Raw genomic sequence first — 22041 nt, 5'->3', positions numbered from 1 at the left:
AATGGGAGCCCCACATCATCGGCCTTAGGTCCCTCAATTATATATATAGATAGGATATGGAATTTGGAAACTGTACTCCCTCCCCCATCATAAATTATAAATATTTGTATAATTATAAATCACCGTTTAAACTTAAATTGTTTTTAAATATAAAAAATATCACACTTTCTGAGACAGAATAAAATTGCAGGGCGAGAAGGAGTATTTTTATTTTACTTTACACCTGTCAGTTTTTTCATCCATTTCCGAATAATTAATGATTGCAAGTTGTCATGGCTTCAGGTGTTGGGTTTTCTATTTTTTAACTGTTACAGTGAAGATTCCAATTTTTTTGTCCTCTCAGGGCAGTTTTTGGAAGGTGTTTCTTAGTATTAGCGGTGACAAATCTACATAATTGAGATAAAAAATTTCATAGCCTGTGTTTTTTTTCACAAATCCCAACTTCGATGCATGAAAGTAACTGTGTCATAGATGATGTGAATCAGAGAATAGAAGTTACATCCTTTCCCCATACAAAGAAACTTCAGAAAATGCAGTAACTTATGAATGTTACCTGATCATATATTGAGCTTAATAAACATTCACATCTTTCTTCACCAAATAAAATTTAACCCTTCGATACATGAAGTTTGATATAGTCTCTATCTCAAAACTGAAGTTTCAAATACACATTGGCTTGTGCTTATTCTGCTAGTTCCCTGTGAATGTCACCTTTTCCATTCATTGGAGAGACTATGGCAAGAATAACCAGTCCACCCAAAACAACAATCAAGACACCCAAACAGTTCACTAGCAATGCCTCGGTGGAGTAGCGTGATATTATGTGGCTTGCTTGAAGGAATGTAGCTTTCTCTAAGATGCCAGTAGCACAAGTAACAATAGCAAGGGCATATATGTATATGCCAAAAAAGACATGCCACGGTAGGAGACTCGCTCTACTGTTCCTTGAACCACCTGGATACCAGAAGGTTGCAAAACCAGCAGCCCACTGTCCAGAAGAAGTTATTGAGAAACTAATTTATGCACTATCATATATAGCACTCCCCTAAAAATGATAATGCAAAGTGACAGAACAGGGAAAAGGATACAACAAAAGAGTAGCATTAGGGAACTTAAGGAAAGTACCTGGACACCAAATAGAAAAAGGCAAGCTAAGCCCAACCATGAGTGAAGACTATAAAAGTTGTCGATTCCTTTGTCAATATGAAACTTCCAAGCAGCCCAAACACCAATTAGACTCAAAAAGAAAGCCATGAATTGCAGGACAAGATGAACTAATTTCTGGAAGCTCTTTGTTCCTGAGACTGTCTTGTACGCCAGCATTGCTGTAGCAATACACACCAAGTTTGGACATAACATAATCCATGATGTGAGATATATAAGCTATGCTGAATTGCTTTCTGGTTAGGATGCAAGAACTGAAAATGTCACATAACTTTAAACTGGAATGATACTTTTTTTTTTTTTTCCTTTTCTCTTTTCTGATAAGTTACTGAAGAATGATACTTTTCCCTAGAATCAAGTCAATAAAGCAGTGCATGTAGAGAACAGTTTAACAAGCACACTTAAAAAAAATACAGCAGCTAGATAAATTTTAAACAGATTCTTTTCATACAAAATGTATAGACAAACAAATTGAAATTAAAATGAAAAATTACTTTGTTTGAAAGTCTAGAAAAATGAAGAAATTGCACTGAAAGCGGGAGCATGTACACTAGTCTAAAAACGGGAGGCGTTGTTAGACTTTACTTTTTTTTTCTTTTGCATATATAACGCTCGTAATATTGCAAGATAACTATACCATATTTCACAACAAGACCTAAGGATACTTCTGTTAATCACAGTCATTGACGGAAAGATGCTAATTACTATTAGAAGCAATGATCAAGTATTTAGCACTGATTCTTAAAAGAACCCATCAGCCACAGCATTATTGTTATCAGCGCTCGATCCTTAGTTCCTTACAAAATTGGGATAAAAGAAACAAAATATCTGAGGTCTACATTAATGCCTAATCTGAATTGACCTGCAAATTCTATGGCAATTTCACTCATCAAACGGTGTTCTACGGAATTTTCACTTGCACAATAACAAGTACATTATAAAGAAATGTCAAGGTAGATAATTGTTTTTGCGGATGATGATATTTCATTTATGATGCAAAAAGTATTTTGGAAAATTGACAAAGGCACGTATCCAAACTAATAGATAGAGGAATGAAAAGGAAGTCCCTTTAGGCTCGAGCAAGTTTGGAGGTAGTCTCCATGAGCAAGCACCAAAGTACGAGGGTACAATTAAAAATAATGTAAAAATTCAGTAACAGCAATTCTTCATTGCCAAGCGCGATTATGGATCAATGCTAAAGTTTGTAAATGAATAATTTAGTCAGTTAAGAGAAAATAGAAAACATTTACATTCATCTAGTTGTACATGGATATAACAATAATACATCAGAATTCTATCAATGACTTATGATAAAGTAGCTCTTCAAAATGAGTCATTATGTGTAAGTCTTTAAGCTACACAGCAAGAAACAGCATATGGTAGAGACATTTAATCTCTTATTCCATCCTCTGCTTATAATTAGAAGATTGCTTTTAAGAACACTCAACAACAAAATGGTTAAATTAGTTTGACTTGTAGTCTTAATCTTTACCTTCACCATTTAGAAGGACGAGGCTGATTACCATTAAAACAGGATGAACCTGCATGAGACAATATGAAAAGCACATATAAGAAAGAGGTTTGCTTCAGTCTCCGGGAAGCTCTGAAACTTAAACGGCACTACAACAAAGGACAAGTACAAAAACAATCTTGACAGATATTAGTAGTGGACGTTTTCCGGGGAAGAAAATGCTAAAAGTAGAAGTGACAGGATTGACATTTCTTGTTAGGCACATCCTTTAAGTCTCTTCCTCAAACATTGACACGGTTCAAATTCACTAACTGGGAGAAGCAGCAATAGGTACAGGAGCTATCACTAAGGCATCACTTGCTTCACCAGTCCCTTGCTCGGACTCTTCACTTTCGGTGCTGCACTCGTGCCGACACGACGTGGGTGTGGTTACGATCCATACCGGATCTGGTCAACCAATTTTGGGTACTTTGACCAAAATCGACGAAGAAGTTCGGGACAGATACAATGATTTTCAAAATCAAACAAAAGCTAAGGTGAGATTGAATAAAATGGAATACCTTATATATAAAAATTTCTATGCCAGTCTTTTTCCTTTATCTCCTTCCCGGATTCTCCTCTTGATCAATATTTTCTCCTTCTCGAAATACCTTGTAAGTTTTTCTCATAAAGTCTCATAATTTAGACATATTTTTATAACTCTATTTTTAGATATTTGAATTATTTTTAGGTGAATCTCCACACCCGTATCCATATCCATCGAATCTTACAATTTAGATCATGAAGGATCTGACTTCTAGATCCATACCCGTATCGGACACCTGCACCCGAGCAGCTTAGGTAAAGATAATAGAAATGCTCTCAACATAGTAGTTCCCCTAACAAAGAAAACAACGTTAACCACAATTATTGCAATTCAGATGACCCTCATCACAATAATCACTTTCTAGCCATAATCCAATACTCTTAGCTGTATGTAACTGATCGATCAACCGATCAACACACCCTCAATCCCAAACTAGTTGGGATCGGCTTAGGGATCTCAAATGGGCAGGTTAGGCTACATTTGGGCGGGCTAAAATGGGTTAAATCAATAATTGGGTTGAGCTATAACCCGCCCAATGTTTGTTGGGTAAAAACGGCCGAATCATTTGGGCTAAACAATAGGTCGTAACCTAGCTCGCCCAACTCAAAAAGAAAAAAAAGATTCATTTGTTTGTTTGTTCTTTTATAATTTGTTTAATTACCGTATCAAATTAATAAAAATTACTACGTATTTCTTTTTTCATGATCACTTATTCAAATAAACTAATCTCAAACTACTCTATTTTTTGTTAAGTTTTCTTATGAATCAGTTTGGACTACATATGCATCCCAAATTGGCCCAAACTTTTAGATCGGCTAACTTGAGCTATGCCTAAAATGACATGCCAATAAACATATGCTCAGCCCAACCCACCCAAATCTGGGCGAGTTCGACTTTCACGGGCTAATATTGACCCTCCTAGATCAGCTATGTGAATTCATACTATCCATTCAGCTCTATTCGGGCCATTTCCAATACTCAATCTTGTCCCTATAGGAAAACGGAAAAGGGAAATGATTGCAAGCAATGTCAAGCTACAAATCGGAATAAACAAAATAAAGGAAAATCATCTGCAAAATTCCATAATTAAACATCTCCACTGAAAAGTTCAAGACATTCTAAAACAGAGATCTTTTTGAAAGGGAAAGAATGAATCAGTACCCGGCACCACTACAACTACTATTCTCAGTAATAACAGGTCCAGACTATACAAATACACATTATGTAAAATATTTTCAACTATGTCGAGAGAATTTGAGCTGAAACAGCAAGTGCAGCCGTACCTTTTGCACTTGGGCAAAAAAATTATGGTTGCCCCAAAACAATAAGTGCATGACACATATCTTTTACCGCTAAATTCTATCAATAACCATGGCTAATCAATATCTTAAGTTGTGATTATTGCTAATCTTATAGTCAAATTCCATTCGCATTAGTGCAAAGGTAAAGTAAATAACGTGAAATAGGGAAAGGGAAGAAGAGAAATGAAAGAAGCTTACGTTAAAGATGAGAGCTTTATTGTCAGAGATGAGTGCTAAACCTCCTCTGTAATGCACACTCCACGTTAACACCAAGGCTGCCACTGCAACTCCGATCACTCGCACCAATACGAAAATCGGAAATCTCACTACCGGTACTGCCATTGATGAATCCCCAAAAGTAGTGGCCTCCTAAATAATGCCAAAATCTGCAGCTGTTCAATAATCTGATGATCGTCGGATTTCGCAGACCTAGGGTTTCAGATTTGGTCAGTTTTAGATCTCTTCTTAGTCCACAGTTAGTGATGGAAATGGGCTTTAACGGTATATATGTGTGTATTTATAGTCCTAATATCCTTTTGACTTTCACAGGAGAGACAGGTCACCACGAAGTCCATGTCAGCTCCACGCTACAACTTTTGTGTTCTTTCTTTTAATGCTAAAGGGTCTAGGGGTAGGGTGTAAGCAAATTTTACCACGACTTTGAAGGTACGAGAGATTATTTCTGATAGACCCTCGTGAGAGTAAACAAAAGTTTTTTATATCATTTAGTTTACAGTATTTCATTTTCAGAAGCGTAAAACTTTTGTTTACTCTCGACTATCGAAAACCACCTCTCTACTTTCAAGGTGAGATAAAATCTGCGTACACGTTACCGTCCCTATACTCACTTGTGAAATTACACTGAGTTGTTGTAGTATTTTCGTAAGTGTAAAACTTTTGTTTACCTTCTCTTTACATCCTTTTATTTTCCTTAGATTGCTATGTTATGATGCATCATTTGTTAATGCATGTTAATTTGGTTCAGTGTTATAACGTTTGTATAATGGACATTCGCCTATGTGGAGACATTGCAATATGTCAAGAGCCAATTGTCAACCTATGATAACTTCTCAATATATTACAGATGACTACTTTATCGCAATTGATCAGTCCTCTATATAATGGTCATGCAACGGATAAAAGGGAAACACTATCTTGAATTGATACAAAATCACGGTAAGACATTATTAACACAAGATGCATAGGTATCAATAGCTTCCAGGGTACAAAGTCTGAAGATTGGTCCTATGGGATCAATCCCTGTAAAATCTTATCATCAAAACCAGAAGTATAAGATCTGACAGCGCAATTGTGATCGATTTGGTAGAATATCGCTTCTTTGCTCGGAGGATAAAAGTGTATGCTGCAGTCTTAAGAGCCTCTTCGCGACTATCAAATGCTGCAGTCTCAAAAAGGGCTGATCCTGCGAGCTAACTTCAACAAGATTTCGGGGACAAGCCGCCTTCTTGGAGGTGCCATAGCATCCTTAGCAAGAGCATCTTTGTCATTAGCATGTATATATGCTACTATATGGTCAAAAAGATCATCTTTACCACCTCTTAGAGGATCCTGCAGTTCAAGACACATTAAATTGCAGCAAGAAACTGAAACTTTATCTTATCCTAATGATTCAACAAACTATACAAGAATGAACGAAGCACGAATATTTCATTCCCGCACTAACAGGGAAACAAAAACAACCAAATACACGAGTGCTTGGGAAAATGGCAGGGATTTAGCTGCGGAGAGAGCCCAAAGAAGAGGGTATCTATCTAGAGAATGTTGCCAATATTTAAAGTTAGTCACTGGTAGGATGGCCTATTTCTAGTTTTCCCAGGGAAAAACAAAAACCAAAATCCAGCTTAGTGATATTTCTTCATTCTTTTAAGCTGAATTTGACCACGGTTTCTAGCACGAATTCAAATGTTATGGCTGGAACTGAAGTGGTTCTGTTCCCAGCTTTGGCCTACATTAGCCAATGAACATAGGACAATTGGACAGGCAAAATACAGTGGATACATACTTGAAGGAATAAATCTGTGTGAGTTTTTCCATCATACAAAATCAGTTCAGCTTGAGCTCCCACTCCGCAAAGTGTATCTACAAATGTTTTACTGCACAGAACAAGCAATTTCAACATGTTATTATACAAGTTCACACTCTTACTTGATAGCCATGCTCAGGGGTGTTCATGGTTCGGTTTGGATCGGTTTTTCCCTAAAAAAGAAACCAAACCAAGTAAGTTGGTTCTTCAAATATTGGAACCAAACCAACCAATTAAGTCGTTTTTTAATCGATTCGGTTTTTATCGGTTTTTGTCGTTTTTTCGGTTTTTTCGGTTATTTATCGGTTTTTTTCTTAAATATGAGACATACATAACACTACCAAACACATATTCCGGCGAGTACATTTTCAACGTAACACTATCAAATCAATTGCTCTTTGAGTAATCTATCTTTTACCAAAATATATTGAATTGAATCAAATACTGATGAATAATTTAATTACTCAATTAAAAATCGATTATTTTTAACATGAAATAAATTCTTGTACTTAGCAAAAGAAAACTATCAATCAAACTAGAATATAAAAGCAAAGAATTAGATTATTATAATAGCAAAGAACTAGACCAAAAAATACAAATGTCTAATATGTACCATAAAATTTTAGAAACTTTATATAAAAATAAACATATATATATGTGTAATAATAAATTTAAATAGCTATTTCTATAGTCGGTTTGGTTCGGTTTTTTCCTGTTTTTTTTGATTAAAACCGAAACCAAACCAAATTTGATCGGTTTTTAAAATTCAAAGCCAAAACCAAACCAAACCTAAAAAGTATCGGTTTTCTATGTTACGTTGACTCTCCAAAATGTCGTCGCACCCGTGTCAGATCCTCCAAAAATGCACTACTTTTGGAGGATCCGACACGCAGCCGGCCACATTTTCGGAGAGTCCGAGCAACATAGTGGGTTTTCTGGTCGGTTTGGTTCGGTTTTTCGGATTTTTATGAACACCCCTAGCCACGCTTTTATATAATCCATTAATCAGACGAGATACATCACAAAGTATAACCATATCCTGCATTAAAGTAAAGGTGGGGGGTCATCATTGCTCTTCAGAAGGAATTCAGACCTTGAATCCGATGGAATGGAGCTATCTGAAGTACCATGAAATAGGATAACGTGAGGCAGCAAACGGATAGCTGCTTTAGAGCTCTGATCCTGTACCATCATTTCAGGAGAGAAATTTCGCAATGATTCTTCCCCTTCCATTATACTGCAGAGTGCAGATGACAAGTTAAATCTCAAATTCACGGAAAGCTAAGTGTGACAACTTAAGCTAACTAAAGGTTATGCCTGTTCTGCGAGAGAATGCTGTTAGCGAATACCTCAAGAAAATTGAGCGATATAACCCTCTATTATTGAAATGATCAACTAAATTGGGTAAATTGTACCTGTCAAGTCAAACAATGTGACACCAATTAGCGAGAAATTTTTGAAAAAAGAAAAAGAAAAAAAGAAAAACAAGAGCATGCCAACTGAGAAAATAACACATAAAATGCAGACAATTCTTTGGTTTGAGCATTTGAAGCACCAAAAGAGTGCTGCGGGGAAAAAGAATACTACACCATTATGGTATGAAAAAAGCAGAAAAACTATAGGGCAAGGAAAGGAAAAAGAAGGATACTTTAGTTCTTTTTATTTGATTTCAATCACGTGGAATCCAACTCATACCTAGATTGAAAACAATAACGATGCCGGTAACAACTTTGCTACTAAATTGGTTACTTACCCGCCTGATAAACCAAAATAAGCTTTTATCTGGGAGGCGCTCCAAGAAACACTTTCTCCTCTAGATTCTTTGATTGCCTGCTTCATAAGAGCACAGGAAGAGATATGTGCACCAGCAGATTGACCCATGAGATAAATCCTGGATAAATATACAGACGGCATGTCAATGTTGAAAATATCACGTCTTTGGTAAGAAAAAAATGGCTTCTTAGGAACTGCCTGGTATTTCTATTTCATATTTTGCAGATCTGAGTCCATAAGAACTATTCCCCCCCCCCCCCCCCCCCAATCCATTAATAAGTATGATGAAAATAATTTCTTATCGTAGATATGATATGGACATGGTTATTCAATTATTTTCTAATTGCAAATCAGCGGCATGATGTTTAACCTGTTTGGATCACCACCGTAATCAGCTATGGTGCTGCAAACAAATGAGATTCCCTGAGAAACATCTTCCACCATATCGCCTATTGTTCCCTGGGGAAAGTTTCTGCAACCAAAGAGTCTATTATGCATCTCGACCATGGAAAATTTTTTATCATGTGAAGGAACTACTGAACAAAGAAAGGAGGACAGAAAAATCAGTCATGATCAGTGTGCATCATATTACATTATGATGCTTTGACACCCACCATTATTTTCTTCGGAAAAAAAGAAGTTATTTTTACCAGTTAGGTGATACTAAAGGTTATCGCTTACCAATAAAGAAATGCAGAATGGATAAACATTTAATGTAAGGCCCACATATCCATGAATATGGGGATTATCTATGATTGCCTCATTGAAAAGCGAATATGTTAATCAGAATTATGTTCTATTGATTCACTATAAAGCTTACTTCTTAGTTCCCACTTCTATCTAACAGATCATCCAGGAGAACAAGTTATAAACTGAAAACACATAATGAAGCAGGTAAGTGGATGCAGTATGCAACCTAAGATAACCAGTTACCTGTAATCAATGCATGCTACTATGATGTCATGTTCTGATAATTGCTTTCCTAAGAGAGAACCCCAGGCCTTGTACCTGCATGAGTACATGGACTTCAATATAAATGTCATACATATCCAGAGAGCAAAAGCACATCGTCCATCCAATCCAGGATTTAACATGCCATGACTAAAGGAGAACTAGTTAGGGATATTAAGGTGCTAACATCTATTCAGAAGTACCTATATATAACCTTTTTGGTTTTAGCTCCAGTTATTGGTCTCATGATTGTTACTCTGGAAATGTGCCTGTGAGGCTAATAAATCATTGTTTGGAGGTAACTCACTCATGCCAGATGTTTGAATCTTTGTCACAGGCTCACAGCAGAGAATCTGGGGAGAAGAGAATTTCTTATTTGTTGGCATTTGCTTGTGCAACAAGAAATGAGAAAGACAACTTTACGTAAGAATTTTAGTGTTGCTATGAGCTCCAAACCTTCTACTTAATGGAAGTTCATGTGGAACATGCCTCCATATGGTAAGGAGCTTTTTAGTGCTTTATACACATCATAAGTAATGTCGGATTTGTAATGGGAACAAATTCCAAGAGTTCTTGATGGAGTTGAAATTTCAATATCAAAGATTTAAAGCACCTTTCTTCCTTGGGTATAATTTGGACCAGACAGAATTTTGATGGGGAATTATTTAATCTAAACCAGGGAAGAAAGTTGCAAAGATGGGGTTACCTATCACAGCCCCCAAGTTCATATTACAGTTTATTAGGATACAAAATATCGTGGAGGCTTCCACCACTTCACAGATTTACTTCATCTTGCAGATGCCATTCTAACTTGCATCCGCCTAACTTGCCATTGAACACATGATTGAGATCTCCTATCACCAATTGCATCTGTGGACCAAACACACATTTCAGAGTGTTGACAGTTTTTGAACTTCAGAAATCATCACTCGCTAGGTCGGCGGCATCTATTTATAAAATTGAAAATACTGGAATTTGGAACCTACCATCAACTGCCTTCTTATCCCAGGTAGTAGATACTAGTAGAAGAGACCCAAGATCGTTATACACAATTGACAATGGATCATACTTCGACATACATAAATATATAGTGATACTTATTCCAATATGACAAGGAAAACAATTTAACTATTATGTGCTTAGACTAGCCACTCAATGCTGGTACTTGTAATTTGATGCTATTATCACTGCCTTGAAATTAATGAATGGGGTCCCTAGATGCCCAACGATTACTGCAAGCAGAAATAATATAGGAAGACATTTTCTTCTTTTCCTTACCCTAATGCGGAAAACACACCTAACAAGCGCGGGAGTGGCTATAGCAGTCTTAGAAAGGTAGGAAAGCTCTTTATCAGTTTCATGAAGAAAGGCAGAAACCTAAATACCCTAAAAACAAAGTAAACGATAGTCCATAACACTAAAGAGGTATAAGAGGAAATTTATGATCAATTATACAAAAGAGACTAAGGGGTCGTATGATAGAATGGTGGGATAAACAAGGATATCTCATGGGGTGGGATATCCCATGGGATTTGCTATCCCACCTTCTATGGGATAGCTAATCCCACCATTTTAGTGTAAAATTTATCCCGAGATTAGCTAATACCTATAATCAAACATGGGATAAATACAATCTCAAATTCTATCCGGGGATTATTATCCGTATCAAACGGCTCCTAAATGCTAGATCTCTTGTTTCTTATGTACGAGAGGAACTTAAGGTTTAAAACGAAAGAAAGGAGAAGTATCTAGCTTTCTTACTCACCCAATAATCCATGCTCCACCTGTTACAAATGCCACAACTGGCTTAGGGCTGTTTATATTTTCCGGTAGATATAAGTCCAACCTGCAACATAATGTCAGTTTGAGTCGACCTGAAAAAGTAGGCAAGGAAAAAAAAGAAGAAAAAAAACATACCTATTCCTAGGTTGATCACCATAGACAACACTTCGCCGGACCAGCGGTGAAAAGAAATAATAATATGCAACTGCCACAATTGACAGATAAAGTTAAATGCAGTCCCTTTGTGACAGTTATAGATATATATAGCTGCTGAATACAAAAGAAACACTGCATAGTCTTCGTCACAGTGGGTCCTTGGTAAATGTGACTCAGCAAATGACCACAAAAGCATCCCTCTCCATGCTAACCCACCCTACGGCCACCCTCCACCCAAATGAGAAAATATGACCATGACAAAAATATTTTGCTACATGAAATGTCACAACTATAAAACAGGCTGATAAAAGAAACTATTAAACAGGCTTTTTTGTCACTGCTTGGCGGTAGCTATTTGCCTCTAATGGCATATGGTCACAATATTATTCCACAAGCAAGAATGCATCATACAATTTCCTGATTTTAGTTCTTTTGTTTGAAGAATTATATTAGAAAAGTAACCCTTGTCGGACATATGAGTGAGAAATATCAGGGAGTTGATATATAGCTGCAATATGCATTACAATTTATACCCGGGTTTCCAACTCTTCAAACTGATGGTCATAATATTTTACTATAACAAGAATGCATTAGCTGTTTTCTTGATTCCAGTTCTTCTAAGTTATATCTGAAGAATTGCACTGAAAACAATCCTTTTTCGGACATATGAATGGTATATCAAAGGGCATATTCTTAGCTTCAATACGAATGCCTTAAGCTAGAGAAGGTATCCTCATTCTTTTAATATGAATGAATTGGAAAAGAGCACCTTCTTTTTACACTTACCTTGGAGAAAACCAGGCATAAGTAGCATTGCATATAAGGCAAGACCCAAAAGTCTTGTAATCCATCGATAACCTAACCTGAATAAAGGATGTAATAAGAAACTACATCTTCTGGAACAATTCCTCAATATCTATTCATTTGCAACAATATTTTCTTTGTGCGTCGGTTAAAATAATTATTGAATGGTAGAATTGGAAATCAGAAATCTAGAAGAAAGCTTTGGAAAAAAGCTAAGGCCTATTTACACTGGTTGATTTCAAAATTAAACATGACAAGTCTACTCAATGGTATTGAAGCAGAGACCAGTAGTATCAAGAAAACCAAGGAAAATGAATCCTCTATCCATGTTGTTCAATTTGGGCCCATTTCAAAATTATAACTTGACAAGTAATATAATTTATTTGAACTTGATAACATTAAAATTCCCAACTCCAACTAATACAAGACATATACCACTGATACTTTTAAGCATTTGGACACGATTTGGTTGCGATTTAAAAAAAAAAAAAAAGAAGTAGCGTTTGAAGCTGAAGTTGGAAAAGGGTATTTGGACATGAAAACATAGCTGAAGTTTTGTGAAGGAAAATTTGAAAAACCTGTTTTTCAAACTTCAAATTCTATATGTCAAGTTTAAAGTTGACATAGTGGGTCAGTTTGAGAAACAAACACTTATTTGAAATAATAATCTCCAAATATTCCAAATCTTATTCAGGGCCAAAGGGCTAGAATTCCAAATCAGAGCAGTTAATAAATGAAAAGGGGTACCCGAGATAGCTAAGAAGCTTGAAACTAAGGCGAGTAATCAAATAGGTCTCAGCAGCAGCGTGCCCAATTTCACGGCTAAAAGATCCTTGACGACACAACCCTGCAGTTGCAGGCGTGGACTTAGTCTTGTTCAATGGTTTTCTCCTCCTTTTGTAATTATTTGTAAGTAAATTTGAAGGCAAAGTAGAAGCCCTAGATAATAATTGTTCATTATCCCCTTCATTCTCCATCGCCATAACCGGTGAAAGCAACAAGAAAATTCCGACAAGAAAGGGGAGATCTTAGATTAAGTCAAAAGAAAGGGAAAGGGAAAAGGAAAAGAACTGAAAAGAAGTGCGTTATTCTAGCTGTCAGTGTAAGAAATCTTGGACTTAGGCGGGAGCCATAATTTATTGTGTCATATAAAATTTCAGTTGACACTTCGATATTCACTAGGTGACGGTTATTTGAGGGGTCGGTTCCAAGTTCCAACTGTTATTGTGAAGGTAAAAATGGTGAAATTGATATAAGGTTTTAACTTTTAACAGAAGTAAAACTATCAAGATTTATGAGTACAGAGTACTATTTTATTTATTATACAGCATCTGATCTAATATTTTTTTTTAAAATTTCCCACATCTTAATTAATTGTCTAAACTACTAATACCATTTATCACTTTTTTGAAATGTATCGCTTAATTAATATTCTATTAATTGGGAATATAAGAGTGCAATTGAGAAAAGGTATGCGAGAATGTTTGACTAGTCATGAAGTTTAAGATGAAATTTTTTTTTTTGAAAATTATGATCTAAGTTAAACCATAAAATTTTTTATGAATATAAATCATCTCATTAAGGGTAAAATAAGAAGTTTAAAATTAAATATTTACTAAATATAAAAACATATCGTTCTTTTTTAACGAAATAAAAAGAAAAGAGTGTTACATAAATTGGGATGGTAAAACTAACATATTACCATTTTAAAGATGTTACATATTTGAAACAATAATTTATAAGTTCATTAAAACGACTATTTAATATTTCGATTCGATGGAATGCTTAATAGATTTAGACTTAGTATAAACATAAGTATTTATTTTCAAAATCATTTAACAACTATAATATTCATGCATAATTATCGTTACTGTTGTTATTATATGTATACATGGTTCAAGCCAAAAATAATAAGCATAATTTTACCGATTGTCCAAATACTACATCTGTCCCAGCAAATGATGATGGAATTTTATGGAGAACAACCTCATGTGCAAACAGCAGCAAAGCTGCAACAGTTAATGCGCTGTGAAAGGGTGTTTGTGGTGGTAAGGATGATTGGTTATTAAGAACCCGTTTGGTCATAGATTTTGTCAAAATAAACTTGAGTTTTATTTGACAAACACATATTTGGCCATAGATTTTGCCTACATTTTGGCCAAATCCCAAGTCCCAAATCCTAAATGTGAGCTGGTTTTGGGCCAAAATGTCACTATTATATTTTTTAAAAATTGCCCCAAACTTTTATATTTTATAAAAGAGCCCACCATTTATTATTTTGTAACGATGTTGCTTCGTCTTCTCGGTCATCTGATAGTGTATCATATAGTTCATTATAAAAATGATAATTTTGTATCAAATTTATTTATGTTCAGGACTATGATTTGCGATAATATAATGAATGTTATTGATAATGGTATTGTTGGGTATTTGTGATAGTTTTTAAAATTTGTGGGTATAAGTCATGTTTCATGTTTTTCCAAACCAAACTTCACCCAAAACAGATGTCCAAACACATTTTCATCTTCAAACCAAACTTCACCAAAATCAGATTTTTCAGAATAAATTTGAGAATTTATGGCCAAACGCTAGCTAAATATTAAGTCATTGATCTTGATTGTTAAATGTGGAGGAGCTTGTTTGTTCGGGGTGAGGTTTGCGTTATTGTCAATGTTGTGTAAACTTTGAATTCCATACAAAACCAATGTCACATCAACAATAACAAATATACTTTGGACCGCCATCACTGTCTAGCTAGTACACATTGCTTGAAGTTGTCAAAATTCAATTTTTGGGATCTTTCTCATAAGAGACTGATGCAATCGTCCTAATCCTCTAACGTCCACAATGTCAGGTGTTAGATTGACGGGGACGGTATGGTATTTAAATATTTCAGTTAAATATTTTTAGTATTTGATTTTTTTAAAATATAATATATGATTAAATTCAATTTATTCGATTTGATAACTTTGATTTATTCGGACGGAATATAACAAGTGCATAGAGTCATAGATTGTAATATTCTTAATTAAAGTATTCAATAAACTCGTATCAAATCATAGACAAAAGGTACATAAAAATTAAATTTAATAATTAATTATAATATCTTGTTACTTGCTTAGATTTTTTTTAATTTTTTTTTTAAAATCCCTCCCAATTAGGAGGATATACAGTGCTTCCACACTTTCCCTCTAGCGTGACTCGAACCCAAGACCTAACGTCCGTGCTTAGAGTTAATTACTGAACTTAGAGAATGCAACAAGGACAAATTTAACATATGTAACAGCAATACATGCGTACGAAACACCTTAAAATAGTAGAAATATTATGTCAAACTGTTTGGCAACCTGGAGAGTAAGAGTCAGAATCTACGGCCTACCTTGTTCCTCCATTTTTTCAAAGAAGTATATGAGCTTTACCGTGAGCCTCAACATGAATACCAAAAAAAGTATTGTGTAATTTAGTATATTATATTAACAATATGTATTGTATATATATTTCGATACGATATTGATATTTCGATATAATTGTTTTAAATACTAAATAACATACCTAACTTTAATTTTTTTTAAACTTAAATCAAATATCATACCAGATATTAAATATTAAATTTTAAATTTTTATACGATAATTTAATATTTACCAAATTATTCCAGGCCTATCTCAAGTACAACTCCTCTTAGTTGTTTATCTACTTCCTTTATAGAGCATCATAACAAACAGTGGTGAATTTAAGATTTAAGTTTGGAGGCTCGATCTTTATATATCTGTCAAGTTTTTCCTCTCTCACACACATACATACGTACTAACATAACATATATACATATGATTATCTGTGTCTACTCTAGATCTGCAGCTGATTGCACAATCTGCCCTCTCTCTTTCCCTCTTTCCCTGCTTTTGTAAGATTCTGTTAGAAGGGACTAATGTGATCCAAAAAAAAGTACATTTTTTTGTCATACCAATCTAAACTATATAGCATGCTTAATATCCTGTTTTAATTTTTAATACCAAAAGTACTTGTTATTTTAGACTACACTAAGACACAAGAAGGAAGGTTGATTGTGTCTTACCTGATTTTCGCATTTTCAAAGAACCTAGTTCTCTAAACTACCCAAATAGACACAAACAAAAATAATTACGGAAAAGTAATCAACACAGAAATTTTTACGTGAAAAACGTCCTTATTCAAGGGAGTAAAAATCACGACCTATAACAGGAGTTTCTTCAAATCTCCACTAAATTCAAAGAGCAGTTTTATGTTACAACTTTATAACCAAAGGGACTAACTCTAATATCCTAACCCCTACAATCAATCCAATTGTCAAAAGTTTTCTCAATGATTTCTCTCAATAACAATAATCTTAAAATGTGGCAAAAAGTTTTCTTTTATAGGTGCAAGGTTGGCTGAAAATCGTTTTCAATTAATGCTCCAAAATTTAAAATATTTCGGTTAAGAAAACCTCTCCTATTTAGATTCGATTTTGTAACGACCCGACCGGTCGTTTTGGGCATTTACGCTTATTTTTACTATTTGAAGTCTTGAATAGCTTCATACGACGTATTATGACTTGTGTGAATTGTCGGTTTTGGTTTTCAAGTATTTCAGAGTTAGTTTGGAAGAATGAAATTCAAGGTTTAAAGCTTAAGTTGAAAGGTTGATCGGATGTTGACTTATGTGTAAACGACTCCGAAATTGAGTTTTGATGATTTCGTTAGGTCCGAATAGTGATTTTGGACTTGGGAGTATGCCCGAAATTTTATTTGGATATTTCTAGAATGTTTCGACACCAATCAGCGAAAGTTGGTAATTTGAAGGTTTGGAAGGTTCATGAGTTTGATCGGGAGTGAACTTTTTGATACCGGGGTCGGATTCCGATTTCAAAAGTTGGAACAGGTCTGTAATGTCATTTAGGACTTGTGTGCAAAATTTAAGGTCAATCGGACATGTTTTGATAGGTTTCGGCATCAAATGTGGAATTTAGAAGTTTATAAGTTCTTAGGCTTGAATCGATACACAATTCATATTTTTATCTTTGTTAGGTGTGATTTGATACCTCGAGTAGGTCTGTATTATGTTACGGGACTTGTTGTTATATTCGAATGGGGTCCCGAGTGGTTTGGGTGTGTTCCGGGGCGAGTTTTGAACGAGTTGGGCATTTAGGCACTCTGATGATGTTCGGGGAAAAGTATGAGTACGGGGGCACATTTTGGAGTGCTGAGGCAAAGCCTCATGTGCAGACCTTAGAGGAAAATTGCGGACCGTAGAGGAGAATTGCGGACCACATATATGCTCTTACGGCCGCATAAAAGGGGATTCTGTAGGTTCTGTGGTCTGACTTCGGAAGCTTATATCTTTTGATATATAAGGCATTCAGAGATGATCCAAAAATAAAAGTTGTAGCCCTTTGAGTCTAGTTTTCATAAAGGTAAACCAATCATCATTTGGACATTTGTATCGAATGTTATGGTCAATTTACTAAAACCTGGTAGTGCAGTGGTTACTGAAGTGCGGCCGCACAATTTGGATTGCGGCCGCAGAACCTGGAATGGGCGGACCACACAAAAATTTTGCGGTCAGCACAATGTGAGATCAGATTGGTGTACCTTATAAACGAGGGTTAGAGTATTATTTCATATTTGGACTTTGGGAGCTCGATTTGTGTCGACTTTTCGTGGGATCTTCAAGAAATTCATTGGGTAAGTGATTCTAACTCGGATTTGGTTAATATACACGAATATATCATGGTTGTCATCATTTAATTAGTATTTTGAGTCGATTCAGAGTCGGATTTGAGTGAAACTAGTATAGTTGGACTCGTGATTGAATGGGTTGTCGGAGTTAGAAATTTTTATAAATTGTTAAATTGCAAGCATTGGAGTATATTTTAATTAATTTGCACTTTGTTTGAATAGATACGAATCGTTTGGCTTGAATTAAAGAGATAGGAAGGTGTATGGAGGTTGGTATGCGCGGAATAGAATTTTCGGAGTATTGTTTAGCTTGCTCGGCATTGGATTAGTGTAACGACCCGATCGGTCGTTTTGAGCTCTAGCGCGACATTCGACAGTTTGAGGCCTTGAGTAGCTTCACTCCAGGTATTATGACTTGTATTTGTAGTCGGAATTTAATTTTGGGAGGTTCGGAGTTGATTTGGAAAGAAAAATCTAATTTCAGAAGCTTTAAGTTGGAAGAATTGACTAAGGTTTGCCTTTTGAGTAAACGACCTCAGAATCGGGATTTGAAGGTTCCAACGGGTTCGTATGATGATTTTTTATCTTAGGAGCATATACGGATGTTGATTTGGAGGTCCGTAGGTTATTTCAGCGTCAATTGGTGAAAGTTATAAATTGGATGAATTTTTGGGAAGTTTGATCGGAAATGGACCTTTTGATAGCATGGTCGGATTCCGATTCCGAAAATGGTAGTAGGTCTGTAATATCAATTATGACCTGTGTGCAAAATTCGAGATCAATCGGACTTGATTTGATAGGTTTCGGCGTCGAATGTAGAAGTTTGAAGTTCTAAAGTTCATAAAGCTCGAATTAGGTGAGAATGAGACAAGTGCACGAAGGTATCACCGTGCCATTTGATATGATATCTTGAATATATTTCTCACACTAGAAAAATTATGAATTTGCTATTGTGATTTCTCCTAGTAATCTTTTTCTGCCTCACATAGTTGTTTCATTGTACCCTTATCTGTTATGTTCTATAATTGTTTCTATTGTTAGTATACTGCACATGTTATAACAGTGAGTATCATTTTACTAAAAATCCTCGTCACTACTTCGAGAAGGTTAGACAAAATACCTACTAAGTACATAGGGTCGGTTGTACTCATACTACACTTCTGCACCTTATGTGTAGATTTTGGATGCTGATGTTGCGGTGTATGATGGGAGCTGGCATTGAAGATGTTTTCGCAATCCATTCATAGCTGCCTCTTGTTCTTGGTAGCTTTAGAATCATTAATCTGTTCATGTATATTTCAAACAGATGATGTATTTTATATTTCATATCAGCTTTGCAAATTCTAAATCTTAGAAGCTCATGCCTTCGGGGCAGGGTATTGTGAAAGGTTGCTTGAAGGGCGTTTGTCAGAGATAGTGGTGTGCAGCGGTTCAGAATCGAATTAGTATTTCTAATGCTGATGGCTCGAGAGAGATGATCTTCAAAGAGGCTTAAAGTCGGTAACAATTTATTGGTTCAGGTTCTACAGAGATGAATTTTGATTTGATGCAACATCTGGGCAGCCAAGTATGAGGGGAGATATGGCGGGAAGAGTTTCGCGGTAGTTGAAGTACTAACAGGTCAAATATGAGAAGCAGAGGTTGAGAAGCTGCTTAAAGGAGATGGTTTAACCGAAGTAAAAGTGGCAGATTAGCATATGGATTATGTGGTAGGATAGACGCATGCCTTGAGAAAATGTCAAATGGTTTGAGAATCATGATGGAAGGTGATTAGGCCTATGAATTTTATTTGGAGTGATGGTTACTATCCGAAGAAAGATTGAATATGGCAAAAAGGAGTTTGTTTCAAATGAATAGGGGTGTGAAGATCTGATTATCATTTTAGGTGCAATATGACTTGAGATCGGGAGGTATTGTTGAACTTTCAGTTGATGTAAATAGGGAAGGAGCAGACTTATACAACTGGTGGGTGAGCATGGGCTCAGGAAAATTTACTGATTACGTGGTAGTTATACCCAGTGCAGCGTCGTTGGAAGATGTCAGTGAGGAATTCCACTGGTGGGTTATCTCCCGTGAGCAGGTCAGTGGTTACGTGATGTTGATGAAGCTTCTGTGAAGAATACTACTTGTTACCCAGTAACAAGTCAAATATGTGATTGTGACTGGCGATTCAGAATGTTTATGAAAAGCTTAACAAAAGACTTCGAGAAGTCTGGCGGGTTAACGGTGCGAGATCATAGTAATTGCGAAGGAGGAATCGTTGTGGGCTCTGTATTATGTCATGGTAGCTTAAAGCTAAGTGGGGGAGCCCCACCATTTACGATTGTGTCGCGTGGTTGTCTGCTTATGCGGTTCCTGGTTATCAGTGCGTTGGCAGATTATTTATGACTAAGAAAAGGAAATATCAGGGGTAATCCAACAAAGAACTTGAGGGAAGTGTGTTATATTCGGCTTTATCGATGCATAATCAGGTTTTGGGAAGACTCAGAGTTTATGCTTTGTGGATGTGACGTACAAGGAAACGCATTCAGTCGGTTGCTTCTTTGAGAGGGTGTTCATGCGCTAACAATGCATTGGAGTTTGGTTATGTTCGAGATCAGGTCGGAGTGGGTGACTCTCAACAATGGTCTTAGTGGATTCAAGAATTAAAGTGCACCGCCTTAAGATTTTGGGTCCGTCGTGTGGTTAAGTACTGAGTCCTCGCAGTGGATTACGAATAGAACTTGGAATGTTCTATGTCATCGTTAGGTATGCGGTGCAGTATTGGAGTAAAGGAAGAAATAGATTCGGATTCGCGGAAGGTCTTGCCAAATGGGTGTACCACTTGGAGATGCTATTGTGCGCGTGAAAGAGGTATGAGATGATTAATGGGTATTGATACGATGTGGTCTCGCAATTTGGGTCACTTGGGATGAGTGCAGATTGAGTTTGTTATGTTGTGAATGGAACTATCATATTTCTAAGTCAGGTCAAGGGTAAATTAAAAGAAATTGGGTCGGTTAGAAATGGCTGAATTAGAATGATTGTGACAAGGATCAGTTCCTTCGTTGTGTGAAATTATACATGTGGTTTGTTATTGTACGTGCGGGCTTGACAGCCACCATGACTTGATTAACTTGGGAGGTGGTTGATTCAAATGGCTTTGTTGTGTAAACGGATTTCGGAAGAGTCATGGTAGTTAGATCACGACTTGAGGTTTGTGTTTCTATGGTTTGGGAATTCAGTTGCATGTTGCATTGGTTTTTCTGAAATAAGTTAAGTGAAGGGTTTAGCCGATAAAGTGTTATTCTACTGATAGTTCAGGGGTTATGATGAATTTATGCATTCTCGCGTAGCGGCATGATAGATGCAGTGAGCGGCATGGGAATTTTAAAGTTGAGGACCAAGGTTTCAGATCGGTGTGGATAAGAATGTCACGAGCTCGGACGAGCAGGGAAGAATTCAGATGTTTAGAGTGAGCTGGCGTTAACTTAGTGTCGCCTGAGAAAAATGTTCTGTGGAAGAGGCATTGTGTATTGATTTGTGGATTGTGATTTGCCTTACAGGATTAGTACGGTCAGTGGTATAGGTGTTCGAACTTAGCTACCTGAGCGGAAGGTCATTGGAGCATACCCCACGGGGAAATTGTATGAATGTGACATGCTAGTCACTTAATTGTTAAAGATCGAAACCAAGTACCGAGATTTTTGGTATTATCGTTAATGTGATGCCTGGAAGGCGCTCTATTCCTATGGTTGTGAACTGTGGGGGTTGTGCTGGATTGAGACGGCTATTTGCACATGTGTTGAGGTCCCGTGTAGCTTGTGGTGTCATATGAGCAGGATGTCTCTCGAGATGTAGGTCATTTATCGCACCTTAGTCGTGCTTGGGTTTTGTAGCGAATGACACTATCCGTCTCCCCAAAGTTGTATTCTATACTTAGCGTGCTTATGGCCGATATTCGATATTCCATAGGTAGAAGCATTATGGCTTGATAAGTATGTCCTTATTTATTGGTATGAGTGTATCGGGTGGCACACCGCCATAGGTATGTTATTCGAATCGGGTTGCACGCCGCAATGGAATCATGTTTGGATCGGGTTGCACACTGCAACAACGTTATGTTGGGTACAATTCCCTATATATATTCCTGCATATTCTATTTCTCATCCTCTGAGGAGGGTTCATAATATGTGTTCGACCATTTTATTTGTTATGTGGGCTGAGTACTTCTTTTCCACGAGTTCGTTCCTCCCTATGTGTCATATTCGAGTTATAGCTTGTCAGCGCATTGATTGCGTCATATAAGATCTGAGTCAGTGTTTGAGGTGGCTTA

The 22041-nt window shown here is 36.3% G+C and overlaps 2 protein-coding genes across 5 annotated transcripts; both read right to left on the bottom strand.

The window, feature by feature from the left end:
- Positions 1-522: 522 nt before the first annotated feature.
- On the bottom strand, positions 523-5033 carry LOC104114847 (transmembrane ascorbate ferrireductase 2). The gene is made up of 4 exons (XM_009625384.4): positions 4721-5033; positions 2657-2705; positions 1126-1325; positions 523-988 (listed from the first exon to the last, which is right to left on the bottom strand). The coding sequence occupies exons 1-4, from the start codon at positions 4862-4864 to the stop codon at positions 683-685; spliced, it is 699 nt and encodes a 232-aa protein (XP_009623679.1). The 5' UTR covers positions 4865-5033; the 3' UTR covers positions 523-682.
- Positions 5034-5661: 628 nt separating this feature from the next.
- On the bottom strand, positions 5662-13186 carry LOC104114848 (isoprenylcysteine alpha-carbonyl methylesterase ICME-like). Of its 4 annotated transcripts, none has more exons than XM_009625385.4 (11): positions 12780-13183; positions 12015-12091; positions 11208-11277; positions 11056-11136; positions 9273-9347; positions 8710-8811; positions 8320-8457; positions 7916-7981; positions 7660-7803; positions 6546-6636; positions 5662-6091 (listed from the first exon to the last, which is right to left on the bottom strand). In XM_009625385.4, the coding sequence occupies exons 1-11, from the start codon at positions 13013-13015 to the stop codon at positions 5930-5932; spliced, it is 1242 nt and encodes a 413-aa protein (XP_009623680.1). In that variant the 5' UTR covers positions 13016-13183; the 3' UTR covers positions 5662-5929. The 4 variants fall into 4 exon arrangements, with proteins under 4 accessions (XP_009623680.1, XP_033516831.1, XP_033516830.1 ...); XM_033660940.2 differs by having other exon boundaries at positions 12015-12086; positions 12780-12915; XM_033660939.2 differs by lacking the exon at positions 6546-6636 and having other exon boundaries at positions 5842-6091; positions 12780-13186.
- Positions 13187-22041: the final 8855 nt, after the last annotated feature.

The sequence above is a fragment of the Nicotiana tomentosiformis genome, chromosome 2, assembly GCF_000390325.3.
Source record: "Nicotiana tomentosiformis chromosome 2, ASM39032v3, whole genome shotgun sequence".
NCBI classification, from domain to species: Eukaryota; Viridiplantae; Streptophyta; class Magnoliopsida; order Solanales; family Solanaceae; genus Nicotiana; species Nicotiana tomentosiformis.
Note: the sequence above shows the minus strand (reverse complement) of the source record. Positions and strands in the feature narration are given on the sequence as shown.